Consider the following 19,893-nt stretch of genomic DNA (forward strand, 5'->3'; position numbering starts at 1 on the left):
ACAAATGCACAGATCCTTATCTGGGAGATCATGGTGTGCAATAGGAATTTACAGAAGATCAAGGAAGACATCAATGATGTTGAAAAAAAGACTCAAAAACATCATTGATGTTTTAGGCTGAATCTAAAGCCGCGTACACATGTAGCCGTCTGTCCGACGTACTTAGTCTGGCGGACTTTCCGCCAGACTGTCCGTCGGACTTTCCGAACGGGCTACTTGCCCACACACGGCACTTTTTCAGCGGACTAATACGGCGTACTAAGCCCGCCGTACTATCCGCCCTACTTTTGAAATGAACGGACTCGCCCACACACGCGGAGGAAAGTCCGCTCATTTCGAGCGCGTCTTCAGGTAGGCGGGGCCTGCGAAGGAGACGTCGCTGGCCCCGCCGCCTGGTATGGACTTAAAGGGGAGCCCCAACGCCAAAAAAAATCGGCGTGGGGGTCCCCCAAAGTCCACAACAGACCCTTGTCCGAGCACGCTACCCGCCCCTCCTGAGCCGTACCAGGCCGCGTGCCCTCTGTACCTGAGCCGTACCAGGTCGCGGGGCCCGCGACGTCTCCTTCGCGGGCCCCGCCTACCTGGAGACCCGCTCGAAATGAGCGGACTTTTCTCCGGGCGGGAAAAGTCCATTCATTTCAAAAGTACGGAGGACTGGCATACACACGGCCGGATTGTCCGCCGAAATGCGAGTCCGGCGGGAAGATTGGAGTGTAAAACTACATTCTAAGTCCGCCGTACTTTCGGGTCAAAAAAGTATGCCGGAGGCTACACACGGGGAGATTGTTCGGCGGACTTGAGTTTGCCGGTCTTTTCCACCCGCTTGTTTGATCGTGTGTACGCGGCATTAAACACACCAAAAATTTTCAAATTGTTTATATTTTTCTAACTGTCAACATGTGATATCTGATATCAGTGTAGGCGTTTTGTGGGTGAAACCCCTTCTTCGCAACTAAAGTAGATGAGAGGAAGGGGTTGCACCCCTGAAACACGTCCATTGATTCCCATGATGGGAGCTAGCTTATGTTGACCTTAGGCATGGGATCAGGAGAGAAATCATAATTTTGACTCTCAATTTGTGTGCATCTGCAAAATGTAGCTTTAATAGGGGTGACATCACCCCATCTGATAAGGGCAATATCAACACAGTTTGGACATACTAATGTCTGATATTGCCTTCAATTTATCAAAGTACTTTGTAAGTTCCTGAGTTGTGTATTGTTTTATGGCTTTAAACATGCCTGTTTACCACAAAAAACGATATTTCTACTGTCAAAAAAAAGTTTTTTTTTTAAAAACCCTTTTCTAAAAATTGTGTACTCAACAATGTGTGGCTTCTTCTTTCAATGCTCAATAGCAGTTATTTTGAGTAAGTTGGTGTTTACAGTGACAATGGGGGTTATTTACTAAAGGCATCTCCACTTTGCACTACAAGTGCACTTTTGCAGTGCACCTGTAGTGCAAAGTGGATTTTCCTTTAGTAAATAACACCCAGAGTGCTTTATAATTTGAAACAATCAGGCCATTTTCGTCACTCCAAAAAATGAATTCATGGTGCTGAAAATTATGACTATTTACATTTGCACTTTTGAAGAAAATGGCCAAAAAGAAAAGCCAAGTGGATAACCTATGAGACAGCTAAAAGAAACATAAGCAGTAAATCAAAGGAAATATTATTTTAATTTAAAATAAAAATGTATTTTCAAAATGTTTATAACATTTTCTGGCATATCCCTACCCGCAAAGTACTCCATATATTTTAAAAGGACCTCGGGGGAGCTTTAAGGGGGCAAACCAAGATGGCTAGTTTCAAGCGCCATCAGGGTTTGCTCTTGAAATCCGGCCTCAGGCCCAACTGTTTATAGAATTTCTCCTTACAAAGTTGGGGAGAACGCAGCATGCAAGGATTATATGGTTAAAGTGGTTGTAAACCCTCCTCCACAACTTTGTCCCATGTAAATCAGCATAAAAAACCCTGATGAACACTGTTCGTAGATATCTCCTTACTTGCTTAGTATTGTTGTAATCCTTGTTGTTCTGTAGAATAAAGTCACTGAGCATGCCCAGATCTCCCCTGATTTAAGGCACACTCTCTATGTCTTATCTATCTGTTATCAGGGCTTCCTACGGCACAACACTGAACTCTGCTAATTACTCAGAGCTTCCTCCTACACACCATGTGACCACACATACAGTCTAAACTGCAGCCATTACTGCAGTCTTATCAGCTGAAGCGGATAAGTCTTACAAAGGGAAACATTAGACATCGGCACAAGTAAATACTATGAAAAAAACAAGTAAGCTATGAACAGGGAAGCACGGTTGCCATATAAACTTTGGATTGAGAAGGAGGCTTGGTTAACAGTACAAGAAGTGCTCAATGTAAGGGCGGAAATACACTCCACTGTGGACTCAGAAAACAATACTTAAGATGGTGCTGCTTAACCCCTGGAAACAAGTTTTTTAAAGTTACTTTAAACAGTAAGTAATATGCGATTTGGGCTGGATTACAGTGGCTATAGTCTGATAATGACTTATTATAATGGACTAAATGAAAAGAAGCATCAGAGTGGGAGAGTTTACTTCCTCTTTAAGTTTATATTCTGCCATGTTGATTGGTATAAGTAATAGGCGTAACCACCTGGCCATTATCCTGAAAGCATTCTCCACCACTCTTCTGGCTCTGGTCAGCTGGTAGCTAAAAACCCTCTGGTCCAGGGTGAAGGTCCTCATCGGTAACAGCCACATCAGATGATCACCCAGCCCAAGCGCTTCATCGGCGACAAAGACGAACGACAGACCAGCCACATCGTCTTCCGGAGGTAGCAATCCCAAGCCACCACTCTGGAGCCGTCCGTAGAACTCGGTCTGGGCAATGACTCCACCATCTGACATCTGGCCATTCTTCCCCATGTCCACATAGAGAAAATCATATGTCGCCGACACCACTATACTATTAAAACCCTTATAGTTGTAATAGTATGACCCCGAGTTGGGGGGCGTTTCCCATCTATTTCTCCTCTGCAGTTGGAAAAGTCCCACCACTGGGCAAATTGGGTATTGAAGGAAACTGTAGAGTGAAACAAGAAAAAAAAGTAGTACTTTTGCTCACAACACCACAAGCAGATTAGACACAAACATTCTTGACCAACATCAGTATAACATTTATTTGAAGGAGTATTTAAAGAAAAAAAAAATTAGGGTCCACTTATCAGATTCCCCCCCCCCCCTCCTATGGCCAATTGTTGTAAAAAAAAAATTAGGGGGGGGGGGGTGTTTTGGACAGGTAACCCTCTCCACTTCATTGAGAGCTGAATGGAAAAATAATGTGTGCTACTTTGGCCAGCTTCTCCTTACTTTACACTATTGGCAGCCCACTGGACAGGTAAGAAGTGTCATAATCCAAAAATATGTATACACACTGTACAAATTGAAGTACATTTTTACATTCTGCAATTACCTATCAAGATAACAGGAGAAAAAAACTTTAAACAGTACCATTTTAAAGTTTTCAGGCAGGCCCTTTCACTACATTCTTTGGTGAATTCATCCATAAACATGAACACAAAAGAGGTAGGTATAGTGTGTATGGGTTTGGCAAAGTCAGCAGATAGAGGATTGGTATCGGCTGACTTAACGGTTGAGGGAGGGAAGGTTCCAAATGAGTTTGGGACCCCCCAAAAAAAGCCTCTGGCACTCTGCCTGAATTTAAGGACACAAATAACATTTGTACACGTTGTAGGGGGTGTTTAGGGTAAAGCAGCCCAATGGAGCTGAAAAAATACATTGTTAAGTGACTAGGCTAGGTGTGTATGGACCCAGGAGGTTAGTGAAGGCAAATATGCATGAAGGACAAAAAAGGAACTTTAAAAACTTCCAGCATGCATGAGGATAAAGAGGACATTTACAGCATATTACAATGGTGGTAATTAGGAAATGATAAAATAAATACAATACATTAGCAAACATTAAATACTTTTAATGTGATGTTAAAGGATAAAACTTACCTTAATATAGTCCTTCTGCTGCACCTGAATAATGGCAGAACAGGTCTCTGGAATAATGATTCCCAGAGCCTGGGGGAGATGCCTGTCGAGAACTTGATGTCCTGAAGACATCTCCCCGTTGCCAAGTACCGCAACGTGGCAACTAGCCTCTGTTCAGGAGGGAAGGCTTTCCGCATGCAGTTGTCCTGCTTCGTAATATAAAGGGACAGCAAAGCCAGACAGTGAAAAACAGGGTCCGTCATCCAGAGATAATTGCTGAAATCATCAGGATTATTCTCACGGATCTTCCACAACAAAGGCATGTGAGAGAATTGGTCACGCTGGAGCAACCAACCCTTCCTCCATGAACTCCTCCCCGCCCTGTTCATGGACTGGGATTGAGTCAAAGTAAGAATCACAACACCAAGCCCCTGCACAGCACGAACTATACGATGAGTACGTACCCGCAACATGGCTTCAAAGCGGTCGGCTAGTCAGAATGAACAGAACTCACTAAAAATCAGAAAGACTGGGGAAGAGCAAGCTGAAAATCAGAAACGAGTGGACAAGAACGCACTGAAAACCAAATACGTAATATAAAAATATGCACTGAAAACCAGATGCGAACTGACTACATGCACTGAAAACCAGATACAAACCCACAAGCACAAACTGAAGAGCAGTAACGATCTGAAAAGAATGAGGCTGAAAAGCACGAATCGTCTCTCACCAAACTTCTACTAACACGAGATTAGCAGAAGGAGCCCAAAGGGTGGCGTCCTGGCTATTGAACTTTCTCTTTATAGTGCTGTCGTACGTTGTATGTCAGCGCGTTCTTGATGATCGGAATTTCCAACAACATTTGTGCGACCGTGTGTATGCAAGACAAGTTTGAGCCAACATCTGTTGGAAATAAATCCCAGGATTTCGTTGTCGGAATGTCCGACCGTGTGTACGCAGCATTAAAGTGGAAATAAACCCATTGATTTAACAGTTTCACAAAATTCAATTCCCGACACGTGTTGAAAATGTAACGGTCACATCGCTTGTGATCTCAACCAAACTATCAAACCATCCAATGGCTGGTGTCTGATCACATGTGCAACATCATGGCAGTTGGAGATCAAACAGAGGCCAAGATGGCAGCTTCCTTGGCTGAAAAATGATAGGATTTATGTTTCGCTTTAAAGCTGAACTAAACACTTTGGATTTAACGGTTTCCCCAGTGATAACTGTCAGATTTGCTTTTGCACTCAAATGAACTGTCAATCACATGGAGGATATCATAACTGATCACATATGCAATACCATGGCAGTTAAAAATTAAACAGAGGCCAAGGAAGTAGCCTCCTTGTCTAAAAACTATAGGAGTGTTAAATTCTGCTTTAAATCTGGCTAAATACTTTTGATTTAACAGTTTCCCAAAGATAACTGTCAGGTTTGCTTTTGCACTCAAATGAACTGTCAATCACACAGTGAATATCATAATTGATCACATGTGCAGCACCATGGCAGTTGAATATCAAACAAAGGCCAAGATGCCAGCTTCATTGGCTGAAAGCGATAGGAGGGTTTAGTTCTGGTTTAAAGCTGAATTAAACACTTTGGATTTAACAGATTCCCAGTGGTAACTGTCAGATTTGCTTTTGCTCTCAAATGAACTAAGGCACTAAGATGGCAGTTTCCTTGGCTGAAAACCTTAGGAGCGTTTAGTACCACTTTATCTCCACAAACTGAGGTTTTTCGCTGTAAATGTGTGGGTGATCCATGATGAAATGTCCACGTATGTGTGGGTGATCCAGCATAAAATGTCCATGTATGTGTGAGTGATCCATAATGAAATGTCCATGTATGTGTGGGTGGCCCATAATGAAATGTCCATGTATGTGTGGGTGGCCCATAATGAAATGTCCATGTATGTGTGAGTGATCCATAATGAAATGTCCATGTATGTGTGAGTGGCCCATAATGAAATGTCCATGTATGTGTGGGTGATCCAGCATGAAATGTCCATGTATGTGTGAGTGGCCCATAATGAAATGTCCATGTATGTGTGGGTGATCCAGCATGAAATGTCCATGTATGTGTGGGTGATCCAGCATGAAATGTCCATGTATGTGTGGGTGATCCAGCATGAAATGTCCATGTATGTGTGGGTGATCCAGCATGAAATGTCCATGTATGTGTGGGTGGCCCATGATGAACTGTCAGCACACATACACATTACGGACTATGGCTCTCATGACACGTGCAGTCCTAGATCAGCGCTGACAGTTCTAGGACAGAGAGATGTGACAGAGGAAATGTGTCTTAGCACACGATGACATTCATAGTCTGGATGGTGGCGTGTGTACTGTCTGTCTGGCGGTGATCAGCGCATGCCCAGTACACCGATTGGCCCCGGGGACGCGCACAGGAGCGCGCACGCAGCTTGGATGGTTCTGACAGCATCATCCCCGGGCAGGAAGCAGCGCGCTCCATCGTGCTGAAACTTTATAGAGAAAAGAACCAGCCCAGCCCGCTCCTCATCCCTTCTCCCGTCACACAGCCCACCAATCCCGAGCCTGTCCGCGGACACAGCTACCAATGAGAAGGCGCTAAGGACAAGGCAGCGACGATTACTAGAGCTTGGTACGGGAGACGGTCTATCACTGTGGTGACGATGATCCGTGCGGGTGGCTCGGTTCTGCTCAGAGATCTGCTCCGGACAACCTCCAGGAGGCCTCTCACCCTCAGCTCTGCCGCTCTCCGCACTACAGCCGTCCCATGTCCCTCCGGAGAGGACCGGCGAGGGAGCGGCGCCTACAGGCTCTGGGTGCCCGCTATGAGGAGACTCCCCAGCCGGCTATTCTGCTCCAAGTCTGACGAGTCGGCCGAGCCTGGGGCGGAGAAGAAGGGCGCTCCGGAGGAAGCAGAGCCGGCCAAGGCTACCAAGGAGGACAAGTAAGTAGGGGGACGTGTGGGGGGTGATGGGTGTGCCGTGACGTCACTCGGGCTCTCCGCCGAGGGATGGGGGGGTAGCACGTCGCCTGCTCCTGTCCTCCCCCATCCCCCCCATCACATTGGACTCGACCAAGGCTCATCTGACAGCTCAGGAGGCTCTCCATTCCCTGCCACACGCTGATCATCCTCATAGACAATCATCATGGGGAATTGTATTCCCAGATGGACCGTTATCATAGGAAGTGTGTCCAGACTCTTTAAAGCGGAACTCTAGGCAAACTTTTTCAAATCTGCAAAAATAAGGTTAAAGTTATTGTAAACGATCACTTTTTTTAAAACCATTTATTCATCCTAAAATAGAAATGAAAGGTAAAATATCAGTGTATCGTAAAAAGAAACAATATGAATGCATTCTCCCCCCCCCCCCCCCTTCCTCTTTTTATTTCTTTCTGTAAGTGATCACATTCCCTCTGTTCTCAGCTGCATAAGAGCTGGCGGGAGGAGAATCGGCAGCACACTAGTCTTCCCAGTAAATGGAGGGTGTCAGGACAAGTCTGACGATTGGAAAAGGGTACGCTGAGTTACCAGCATAGCTAGAGAACTGAGCACGGTGTGTTCTCCTGCATAGTGTGGTCAGTTTTTAGTAAGAAGGCAGAGGAACTGGCAGGAACACCAGGAATTTCATATAAAAGAAGCAATACAAAGAGAACAGGATACTTTTTGTGCAAGTACACGGTACAGCAGGCACTAATTGGAAATGTGAAATGTTGGGGGTAACAAATGCTTTTAGGGCCAGTTCACTCCACATGCAGTCCAGTGCCTTTTTTCTGTAGATAAAACAGAAAACGCATGGAAAGTAGGTTATATGGCTTCCAATGGCAAAGTTTACACCAGTGCAGTCAGTTTCAGTGCTTTCCAGTTCCAGAAAAAAAGTAGAACATGCATTTTTCTTCCTGCACTGGACTGTACTAGAATGCAGTAAAATGCACTGAACCCCAGGGAAAAGAGGGCATCTGGAATGCAGCGGGAATGGAACTGGAGTGTGTTTTTTGTGGCATGAACAACCTTAAAACAAACAAACCTGTTATACTCACCTGCTCTCTGCAGTGGTTTTGCACAGAGCAGCCCAGATCCTTCTCTTCTCGGGTCCCCCACCAGCGCTCCAGGCCTCTCTGTCTTGCCGAGTGCTATGGGGGGCACCCAAGCAGGCTCACTCCTGAGCTGCTGCTCTTCGTGTCCTTTCACACATAGAATCCCTAGAGTGCTGAGACTCTCGTGCACTTCGCTGGATCGCAGTGGGGCTCAGGTAAGTATTAGGAGGGTTGCTTCATACAGAAGGCTTTTTCACCTTCATGCGTAGAATACATGAAGGTAAAAACGTTGAGAATTTAGAACCACTTCAACACTGGGCACTTTCCCCCCTTCCTGCCCAGCACAATTTTCAGCCCTTTCGCATTTTGAATGAAAATTGCGCGGTCATACTACACTATATCCGAACAACGTTTTTAGAATTTTCTTCCCACAAATAGAGCTTTCCTTTGGTGGTATTAAATCTATTAAATTTTTTTTGCTAAACAAACTAAAAAAGACCGAAATCTTTGAAAAAACAACAAAAATTTTGTTTGTTTCTGTTATAAAAAAATTTCTCCTTTACTGACAGGCACTGATAAGGCTGTACCGATGAGTTGGCACTGATGAGACATCAATATGTAGAATTGATGGGCACTGATGGCACTGGATAGGCAGCACTGATGACGTAGTACTGACAGGCATTACTGATTGGCATCTGAAGGGTACTGACAGGCGTTGATGGAGCACTGGCACTTGTGTGGGCACTGATTGGCAGCTGATCTGCATCTCTCATGGGGGCTCTGCTGATAATCAATGTGTTGATTATCAGAGCAGACCCCTCCCCCAATGACAGGGAGAGCCGCCAATCGGCTCTCCCTGTCAGCGCGAACCAAGGAAAGTCGTTTACCGGCACTTCATGGTTCCTGCTTTGATCAGCTGTGATTGGCCACAGCTGATCATGTGGTAAGAAGCCTCTGTCAGAGGCTCCATACCACGATGGGAGATGCGGTGTGTCAGACTGATCGCCGTGCTGTGTGCCTTCGGCATTTTATTCTGAAGGACAGCAAATAACGTCCAGTCAGGAAAACGAAACCACCGTCCGACTGTCATTCTACTATAGGCCGGGCAGGAAGTGGTCAAAGCCCAACTCCAGGAAAAGTGATCCCTTGTAGTGGGGCTGCACCTGCACTGCAATGGTTGGTAGCTTGTTTTGTCTATGGAAGACGAGAAACACTTGTTGGGCCCCTTTTACACAGCCATTCCAATCAGGTCCGCCTGATTGGACGGTCCATTAACTCCTATGGACAGTGGAGTCTGTATAAAACCAGCCATAGAGGAGAGTGGGCTGTATCTTTGGCTGCTCTGATTGGCAGATAGATGCCTTGTTGATCAAAATGGAGTCTGCCTTGTGCAAAAGAAGCCCTAAACTGTTTATACATTTAGAAGTTGTTGTGTGTGTGTTTTTTTTTTTTTTGTTTTTTTTATCAGCCAGATCTATGCAATAAAAGTAGAAGTCCCCCCTAACACTATAATCCCTGCATCTACAATCTATAACCTATCTAGCCCTGTAATGAAGAAATACATAACTTTTTTTTTTTTTTTTGAAGCTGATCCCACGCTGAGTTGTCAGCTGCAGCTTTGCTGTGGAGGTGGGTGCAGAGGACACAGCCAACAATGGAAGCCCCATAGTAATTCTATGGGTGATGTCACTCCCCATTCATTTCACAGTCGTTGTCGACTGTGTCCTCTGCAGAGCTTCCACCGCTGGAGACTGGATCGGCTTAAAAAAATGTACCTTTAGGGGGCACGCACACCCTGATTCCGCTGTGATTGGACACGGGGAGCCAGTCAGCAGGTCCGGTGGTCTTGTTGGCTGCCGCAACCTGCCGATCGTTCACAGGAGACTGATCAGTGGTGTGCCATTGTAAACAAAGCACGCTGATCTGTCAAGGAGGAAAAGTGTGATTTAGCTTAGCTGAAACCCGATCTCTCAATCTATTTTCCTCCAGTAAATCCACTCCCCCCACAGTTAGAAACACCTCCCAGGGAACACATTTAACCCCTTGATCACTTTTTTTTTTTTTTTAAGCATTGATTGCTGTATTGGTGTCACTGGTACCCAAAAAGTGTCACTTAGTATAAGATGTCGCAGTGCTGCTAAAAATTGCAGATTGCCGCCATTACCAGTAAAAAAATAAGTCCCTAAATCTAGTTTAGTAGTTTGTAGACGCAATAACTTGTGCGCAAGCCAATCAATATACGCTTATTGGGATTTTTGTTACCAAAAATATGTAGCAGAATACATATTGGCCTGAATTGATGAAGACATTTTTTGTTTTTTTACATTTATCTTTTTATTTTTTTGGATGTGTTGTAGCAGAACGTAAAAAATATTGATTTGATTTTTTTTTTTTTTTATAGCGCCAAAAAAAAAAGAAAAAGCTCTATTTGTGGGGGAAAAAAGGACATACATTTTATTTGTGTAATTTGTCAGTTAAAGCGACGCAGTGCCGTATCGCAAAAAATGGTCTGGTCAGGAAGTGGGTAAAACCTTTCGGGTCTGAAGTGGTTAAAGGCCCACCATAGGCATATATACTTGGGACACCTGCCTTTACACGCACAAGCTTTAATGGCGTCTTAGTCCGTAGGGTTCAATATTGAGTTGGCCCACCCTTTGCAGCTATAACCGATTCAACTCTTCTGGGAAGGCTGTCCACAAGGTTTAGGGGTATGTTTGACCATTCTTCTGAAGAGCATTTGTGAGGTCAGGCACTGATCTTGGACGCGCAGGCCTGGCTCGCAGTCTCCACTCTAATTCTTTCCAAAGGTGTCCTCTCATCTCTGTGCAGGCCAGTCAAGTTCCTCCACCCTAAACTCATCCATGTCTTTTTGGACCTTGCTTTGTGCACTGGTGCGCAGTCATGCTGAAACAGCCATCTCCAAACTGTTCCCACAAAGTTGGGAGCATGAAATGTGTACAAAATGACTTGGTATGCTGACGCCTTAAGAGTTTCTTTCACTCAAACTAAGGGCCCAACCCTTGGGAAAAACAACCCCACACCATAATACACCCCACCCCCCCCCACCAACTGATTTGGACCAGTGCACAAGGCAAGGTCCATAAAGACATGGATGAGCGAGTTTGGGGTGAAGGAACTTGACTGACCTTCAGAGTCCTCACCTCAACCTGATAGAACACATTTGGGATGAATTAGAGTGGAGACTGCAAGCCCAGGCCTTCTCGTCCAACCTTAGTGCCTGACCTCACAAATGTGTTTCTGGAAGAATGGTCAAATATTCCCATAGACACACTCCTAAAGCTTGTGGACAGCCTTTCCGGAAGAGTTGAAGCTTTCATAGCTGCAAAGGATGGGCCGACTCAATAGTGAACCCTACGGGCTTAGACTGGGATACCATTAAAGTTCATGTGCATGTAAAGGCAGGAGTCCCAATACCTTTTGTGTGTGTATATAATAGATATATATCTCTATCGGCCCAGGGGTGAGCTTTAATGCAGAGCTAATAGTTTCTGCTGTGACAAACTGCAGGCAGGCTATTTATTGTTGAGGCGACATACAAGGTCCAGTGCATGGAAATGAAGATGGCCGAAGACTGGCATCCAAAAAGATACCATCATCAGTGAGGGACAGGACCGATGGAGGTAAGTTTTTAGTTCCATTCTAACACAGTGATCCTACATACACTGATGAGCCATAACATTATAACCACTGATAAGTAAAGGGAATAACATTATCTTGTTTCAGTGGTCAGTAAACCTGGCCATAGATAATTCAATCCATGTATGGTCAGGCTGAATGTACCCAAGTTGTTCGATTGATCAACTTGGGTACATTCAGCCTGTCTGATTGTATATGTGATTATTGCACTTTCATACATTGCATAAGAGGAGATTTATTAAAGTGAACTAAAAGAAAATTATTAGTACAATGTCTTATCTAATTCAAATAATTAACAAAGAGTACCACAAGCTATATTACTGCACCCCTCTTCTAAGCTGAGTAGGCAAAGCAGGTCCTACACCTAATTACCAAGAGGCACAAGCCATTTTGTTCATTAGGAGTGATTTTCTCCCTGGTCTGTGCTGTGTTTGTAACAGACACAGCACAGTACATCCGGAGCTGCATGCTCCAATCCTTTTCCTCTCCCCTCTGCTCTGCTGCTATTGAAAGGGAGGAGCAGGGCTCTGCAGACTCTGCTAATGCAGTGTAATAGCTGCATGGGCATAGAAAGGGATGCAAGCTGTCTGCAGACAGTTCACATCCTGTACGTTGCTTTCAACCTGGCGGAGATCTACTGCAGTTCTTCTCTACTGAAGGCGGCTGTTGTCTCCTAGTTAACCGGGTGCCCACCCGGGCCATTTTCTAGTTCCCTCTGAAAAAGAAACTGGCATGGTTGGCACAGCCTGAAACGGGTATTTCTGCACTGTTGATGTCACACAGTTTCCTGTGCCATTATAATGTGCAGGAAGCTTAGATAATTTCCTGGAATATCTATTTCAGTTGGGCATTAGCAGTCATTTTTCATGGATCTAGAGGTTAGTAAGTTTCAGTTTTGTTTGGTGTTCTATTCTGAACCAGTAAATGAGCAATGATTGACCCCAGTGTTGCCCAAATCTGTCTTCACATCCCTCCAGAAGGGGCATGCTTTGTAGGCACCCTCACATATGCAGGTGACGTTAATAGGATTCAGCAAAACGATTTAGCTATTTGTGAATATTTGAAAACAGAGACTTATAGGAATCCGAAGTGCCGGGTTACTCACAAAAGTGCTGTTGAGCTTTAAGGCCAGATGTAGAGCTTTGCAGCTTAATAATGTGTTATATTAAGCAGATACGTTCACTTTGAATGAGCCTCCAACACATCACAATCTTCCAGGAGCCCCACAGCTCTCGCTTGTTCCTCCTGCCAACTCCTCCATCACTACGGCGTCCTATAATGGCTGGAGGTCAGCCGGGGGAGCCAGTTAGAGCTGAAAGCTGGACTTGTAAGCTTCCCAACAGATTTTAAGGGATGATTCCTCAGCAACAAACTGGCATTTAGTTGCACAGGCAGCATCATACATAGATTTTCATTTAACCCCTTCTTTTCAGGTTACTGCTTACGTTCTACTGTTATATTGGTGACCAGGTCACTTTAAAAGCTGCCAAGGATAAGTGAAATGGACCAAGGCTATTACATTGTGAATGTAATGTTTCTGTGGGCACCAAGTTATATTTTAGAGGAGGGTTGTATTGAGAAAGAGATTGGGTAGAACAGGCCCAGGAGGCTGACACTATACAATATTACCATATAGCAAGCAATATACAATGCAATAAATGTCACATAAATGCATTGCCTTTCACCTTCGTTTTGTGTGTGTGTGTTCAGGCATACCTGTTTTACGCATCAATAAATTCCTCCTTATGATAACATATAGACAGGGAGTGATCATAAAGTTGTCCTTTCTGAGCAATGACATATTGGAATATTGAGATCCTAAGCACGTTGAAGTACTATTGTTATATGAGAGCCTAAGGCCACAGAAATCCATCTTCAGAGAGGCAAGCGGCTTAATCAGTGGAACCTCCCTTCCTCTAAATTGATTTTTAAGTAGTGTAGCAATGTATCCTTTTTTTTACTGTAAACCTACATTCACACTGGTACATACGTTATGTTTTATATAGTGAGGCCCGACTTGAGATAATAGTGCAGGGCCAGGCATGACAGTGTGTAAAGGGGAGACAACAATGGGTTAAAAGCAGGGAAGTTTGCAAGGAAGGGGATGGTATGGATTGGTATATGATCAGAGTGGGAGGGACGTTGTTTGTTTAAGGGGAAGGCGGAACTTCTGGGCAGCAAAAGCTGGGGCAGAAAGGGGGAGGCAGTTTCCACGCTGCTGGTTTTCCTCACCATGGCCGACATTGACCTCATCCTGGCTCAGCAGAGGGCGGCTGCCATGACCAGGGGACAGGAGTGGCTTCACAGCTAAGTGTCCTCCCTGCTCCAGGACCAAGCATCGGGGTCAGCAGCAGGGTGTCAGGTGTCTCCATGGGCTCTGAGGTTTTGGTCTCCAGAGCATTTTTCACTGGGACCCTCCCTCAGAGCTTTGCTCCTTGTCAGGAGCCCCCCACGGGACCTGTCGGGCCCACTGGAGGAGCGCCCATCGGCTTCCACCGGTGGGGGTCCTGGTAGGAATCCTCGCTATCAGCGGAGCTTGGTGGGCGGGGCTACGGGCCACCATTGTTCCATGCCCGCTTGTCGCACAGGTCAGGAGCCAGCGCATCCTCCCCCTCAGCAGTGCCTGCGCGGGTGGAGTCTCGGTGAGGGAGAAGAGCAGTTACCAGACGTGGCCAACGGCTCCACTGTTCTGACGTACCCTCCAGCGGTGAGGGACAGAGGGCAGAGAGGTGGCAAATGGTTCGGGAACGGTTGGCCAGGGCCCAACTCGAGGAGGCATGCGCAGCGGTGGGCAGATCCAGTTCTGGTGGGCAGGGCCAACAGCGGCAGGGATCCGCAGCCTCCAGGCTCGCCTCGCCTGAGATGCTGCAGATGCCAGATTAAAAGGCTCATGAAAGTGCGGTTGGAGGGCAAGCTGTTATGCTCGGAGGAGTAGCATGACACCGATGGATTCTGAAGCGGCGGCTGTTGAGGCATTCCTGGTCAGCCCGGTAAGTCCTCTGCTTTATCTAATTCTTCATTGAATGCTGCACTGTGTGGGTTGTCGGGTGTAGTGGATGGGGGTGCTGCAGTGACTGCTAGAGCCAAGCCACAGTCCTCTGCGGCGGCTGGCCCACAGGTGGCGGGCACTCCGTCTACCAATTCTGGGACAGAGGCGCAGCTGCAAGACTTGCTGGGGGGTCTGCAGGATTTGGTGCAGCGATTTGCGGGGGGGAAAGGAGGCCAACCCCTGCAGGTATCACTGTGGGTCCAATCAGTTTATGGGGCTAATGCGGATGGTGGGGGGACTGGGTCGAACGGGGGGGCCCCCCACCCAGGTCACGGGTGTGTCCCACCTGCCCATACGGAGCTTACTGCAACACCCCCAGCCGTGGTGTTGGTGAGTACAAAGGCTGGGGAAAAAGCAGGAGCATTGCAGGAGATCACAGTCAGGACGGATGTGGTTAGGATTGTTGATTCAGCAAAATGTAAGGTGTACGTGTGCTTTGAAGGGCCATTGGGGGCACCTTTTGAAACCAGAAGTACGGGAAAAAATTGCAAGGGTGGGTATGTATCTTCTCCTTACTACCCCTAGAAAAATGTTATTGCATAGGATCAAGCCTGATGACTCGGATGAGGAGAAGTGGAGGTACAGATGGATTCCGTAGACGTTCGCTAACTGGTTGCAGGAGTTTTCCATTATGGCGAGCGTTATACGGGAGAAGAGCCTGAACATTGTTCAGCTCTGTTTTGTTACATGGATGCCATTGGAGAGGCTCACTGGGTCTATGGGGGATCGGCCTGGTTAAGGTATGACAAGCAGTTCCGGAAGCGCAGGGCCGTCCGTCTGTCCTCGGCTCGGGCCCGGAGTCGCTTTTTCAGGGGTGGGGGTGTTGGGGTGTTTTAACGGTTGATCGCTCTGGATGTCCAGCCCGGTGAGTAACTTTGACTTGGAGCTGTTTACAGATGCGGCCAGGTCTACTGGCTATAGGGCCTTCTATCAGGGTCATTGGAGCACAGAACTGGCCACTCTTCTTCGTAAACTGGTGCTCCTGGAACTTTTTCCTGTGGTGCTGGCTATGGAGCTATGGGGGTGAGTCTTGTCGGAAATTGAAGATACGCATGAACTGTGACAACATGGGAGTGGTCATTGACCACATCTAGGCGTCGTCACAACCAGTAATACAGCTGCTGCGCCACATGGTGCTACGTTGCGTGCAGTTGATCATTTTTCTATATGCCCACCTTCTGGGCGTTGACAATACTTTGGCTGACTCCTTATCTTGGTTTCAGTGGGACAGGTTCAGAGAACTGGCTCCGGCCGGCAGAGAAGGAAGGGATTCCTTGTCCCAGATGGCTATAGGAGATTGCTTTGCAGGTGCCGCTGGATGGATCAGATGGTCGGTGAGTGAGTTCACGTGGGTGGCCTATGCAAAAGTATGGCAGGAATGGTTCGGCAAGCCGGGGTGGAGCAGGATAGTCCAGATGTGGGGCTGCTGGTTCTTTATTTAATTTCCAAGAACATGGAGCTAGATGAGTCAGTATCTGCCATCAAGCGGAAACTAGCTGGCTTGGCCTTTTTCTTCAAACTACGGGGCATGGCGGATTTGACAAAGGATTTTTGGGTCTGACAGGGAGTTGAGGGGTATCGGAAGCTACACAGGCGCAAGGATACTAGGCGGCCCATATCCTTTGATATTCTGCAGGCCATTTTTGGTCAACCGGGGTCTTTGTGTGCATCGAATTACGAGGTCTCCCTATTTAAGGCAGCGTTTTCTTTAGCCTTTTTTGGTGCATTTTGGATTGGGGAATTGGTCTAAGAGGGTTGCGGGTGGGTTTATGGCACAGGACGTGATTTGTAGTGACAACAGGGTTCTGTTATTGCTGCACAGGTCAAAGAAGGACCAAGGGGGTAAGGGTGCAGCTTTTTCCCCTGCCGGGTTCCCCAGTTTGCCCTGTGGGGGCAGTAAGGGAGTTCTTGGAAGTTCGCCCAGTCAGGGAAGGGCCGTTCTTTTTACATGGAGATGGGTCTCCTTTATTAAAATTTCAGTTTGTGTCAGTTTTCTGGAAAAGGCAGCCAGTTTGGATCACACACGATACACCTTGCACTCCTTCTGCATTGGGCCAGCCGATGAGGCGGCCGTAAAACGGATTGGTAGCTGGGAATCCAACAGGTTCCGTACTTGCATTCGCCCGCAGTTGTTGGTGGATTAGCTGTTGAAGGAGAGAGAGATATAGTAGTGGTGTGTATGTCATTATGTGTTTTTTTCATTTGTGGTGAGTGTTTAGTGTTTTGTATTGGTGCTATCAAGTGGTGTTTGTTCGTTCTTTTCTTTCAGATGGAGTGCACCTACACCTCGTCTGAATTACGGGCCATTCATATGTTGTGTATTTGTGGGTTTTTTTTTGGGGGGGGGGGCAGGCAAGCAGACGTTAGACTAGATGGCAGGCAGCTGGGGATTTCTAGGTGGGAGGCATGTATTCGCTGGTTAGGGATACCTGGGATGATGTGGAGTAGTGTCGTGCTGGAGGTGCATCGGTTTGCATGTCTGGACCGACCATCTGACATTTTCGTACTTCATGTTGACGGGAATGATTTGGGGGTTTGGTCTATTCGAGAGCTAATTCTGGATGTCAAGTCTGACATCTCCGCACGGCCTTTCCTGACATGCTGGTGTTGTGGTCTGACATTGTTGCTTGGAAAACTTTGCACCTGGCACGGTCAGTGTCAAGGCTCAATAAGGCTTGCATAAAGGTGAACAAGGTGGTGGGAAGATTTATTACTCGGAATGGGGGCATGGTCATCTGCCACATGGAGTTGGAATCCAATACTGGCCTGTACCTCTGAGGAGATGGGGTTCACCTGTCTGCAGTGGGGATTGATTTATGGGCACTGGGTCTACAGGATGGGATTCAATGGGCCCTGTGGGTGTGGAGGGCCCCTTCAGGGTGAAGTGTTATCCTTGCGGGCTGTGATGGTGTTTGGTCTTTGATGGTGTCAGAAAAACCTACGAGATGGAAGTGTTGTGGACTCATCGGTAGTATGTGCCCCTCTGATGTATTCCAGTTAGAACGGTTAGCTGGAATACGATAATTGTTGCACTGCGGTAAGGGGGTTGTCTCCGAGCTGGTGTGGTATAGCTGGAGACCTATCGTGGAAAAAGGTCCCAAGTGTAGTGGTGGAATGTGTTGGTTCGGAGTGCTGTCAAAGACCAACAGACTAAGTGATTGATAGTTGTTGTTTTCAGGTGTTTGTATGTTAAATGTTTTGAAATATTAATATTTTGTTAAAAGGCTGCTATGGCCGTTTATACTCCAAATTCAGGTGTGGTCTCGTTAATTTAGATAATGGTAAGGGGGATGGTGTAGTATGAGTGGTTGAGCAGTATAAAGAAGGTTGGGGACATCTGGGTTACATTAGTCATGTGCTCCTGCTGATGTGTATTCTGTAGCTCCGCTGCTATAAGTGTTTTAAAAACCTATCACACTATTTAACTTTTTTTTTTTTCCCCAACAAAATTACATTTTATTGAACTTTGTTCAGCATGTTGCAATGTGGTGTCGTGTGTAACAATGCACTACACTATGTGAATTGAAACAATAACACATAAGGACAGGCAAATTGCCTTGTCTGCGCATCAGGACAACAGGGATGGTGATTGAGCCAATAAATTACAGGTAAGTGAGTACCAGGCATGTACCTGGGAGTGGTCTGCACAGCTTTTTTTTATACAAGTGGTGTTCCTCTGAAGAATGATCAGCAGTGGATTGCTTTTCAGGTGGTTAGGAGTTATGTTAAAGTCATTGCTTGTTTTAACCCCTAAAAACCCACACTACTGCATTGCATGCAGTTGAATGGGTTGCAGTTGGTAGGTGGTTCTGCCTGCCAAGTGAGATAGCGGGTATAATTTTAGCTGCAATGTTTTGTGGCCGTGGGGCAGTAGCAGTGCGATCCTATTCAGGTGAATGGTTCACATGTGGTACTGTGGCACATGACCCGGCGTGTGAACACCCCCATCTACTGCCTTTGCAGCTGACGGGTGGTGGGAGTGGGGAAATGGGTCAGATAGGGTGTGGTAGAAGCCCTGCATGAACCTTTTACACAGTATCTATTTATACCATGATGGCTTGAGCTGGCCTGGGCAGCCCTTTCTAAAGCAACTCACCACATAGATCAGGCTATTTGCACTAGGATATGCACTATTTTTTTTTTCCACCTCAGATTTTTGACTTTAGGAGGGACCGGCCAAGATTCGATCCATCTATGGGCAGGCTGGTTGTACTGAAGTTGATCCATCGATCGACTTAGGTACAACCAGCCTGTTAGATTTTTTTTTACATGCAATTTCTTCCAGCGGCTGTAGCCGCTAGTAGTATTCATTGTGTTCTGCTGGCTGTTAAGGCTTCCTGACGTCAGAGCACTGACTGTGTTGATGGGGAGAATTTGGCGATTTTCTTTTCTTCCTCCTGTGGTTGAAGGAAAGAATAAAATCTATGGCTTGCTTTGGCCTTAAAGCGGAGGTCCACCCTAAAGTGGACCTTCCGCTCATTGGAATCCTCCCCCCCCCCCCCCTCCGGCGCCACAATTGGCACCTTTCAGGGGGGAGGGGGGGTGCAGGTACCTGTACAGTACAGGTATCTGCACCCACTTCTGGCGTAGATTCTGCAGAAGGTACGCCCCTTTCTGCAGAATCTACGCCCCTTTCCGAAAGTCCCCCGCTGCCTGCTGGGAAACACACAGATCCCAGAGACAGCGGGGACCATCCTTATTGTGCAGCGCGACTCGCGCATGCGCAGTAGGGAACCGGGAAATGAAGCCGAAAGGCTCCACTTCCTGATTCCCATACCCAAGATGGCTGGAGCAGCACCCGAGAGACGATCGAGAGATCGGCTTCGGGTGCCGACATCGCGGGCGCGCTGGGCGGGTAAGTGTCACTATTTTAAAAGTCAGCAGCTGCAGTATTTGTAGCTGCTGGCTTTAAAAAAAAAAAAAACGGCCGAACTCCCGGCGGACTCCCGCTTTAAAGTGGAAGTCCATGCAAAAACTAAAATCCCTTCATCTATAGACACCAGGGATCTAACACTGACCTCTCTCTATCCCTGTGAAGAAAAAATGAGTATACATAGATTTTTGGAAGCTGACGTGACCCGCTCCGACTGGATCCCACGCTGAGCTGTTAGCCACTTTAAACATGCCAAAAAGCCTGATCCTTTTTCCATAGAAAAATGTTATATTC

The 19,893-nt window shown here is 46.6% G+C and overlaps 1 protein-coding gene across 2 annotated transcripts in view; it reads left to right on the forward strand.

The window, feature by feature from the left end:
- Positions 1 to 6,405: 6,405 nt before the first annotated feature.
- LOC143924400 (glutaminase kidney isoform, mitochondrial-like) overlaps positions 6,406 to 19,893 on the forward strand; it is a 196,691-nt gene continuing 183,203 nt past the window's right edge. The window contains exon 1 of one of the 2 annotated variants that reach the window (XM_077448698.1): positions 6,406 to 6,929. In XM_077448698.1, coding sequence (XP_077304824.1) covers positions 6,649 to 6,929 — 281 coding nt within the window. In that variant the 5' untranslated portion in view covers positions 6,406 to 6,648. The remainder of the gene's footprint in view (positions 6,930 to 19,893) is intronic. The other variant, XM_077448697.1, reaches the window with a different exon arrangement.

This window comes from Lithobates pipiens, unplaced genomic scaffold (assembly GCF_037356315.1).
Source record: "Lithobates pipiens isolate NorthernLeopardFrog02 unplaced genomic scaffold, aLitPip1_a1.2 Scaffold_22, whole genome shotgun sequence".
Classification (NCBI taxonomy): domain Eukaryota; kingdom Metazoa; phylum Chordata; class Amphibia; order Anura; family Ranidae; genus Lithobates; species Lithobates pipiens.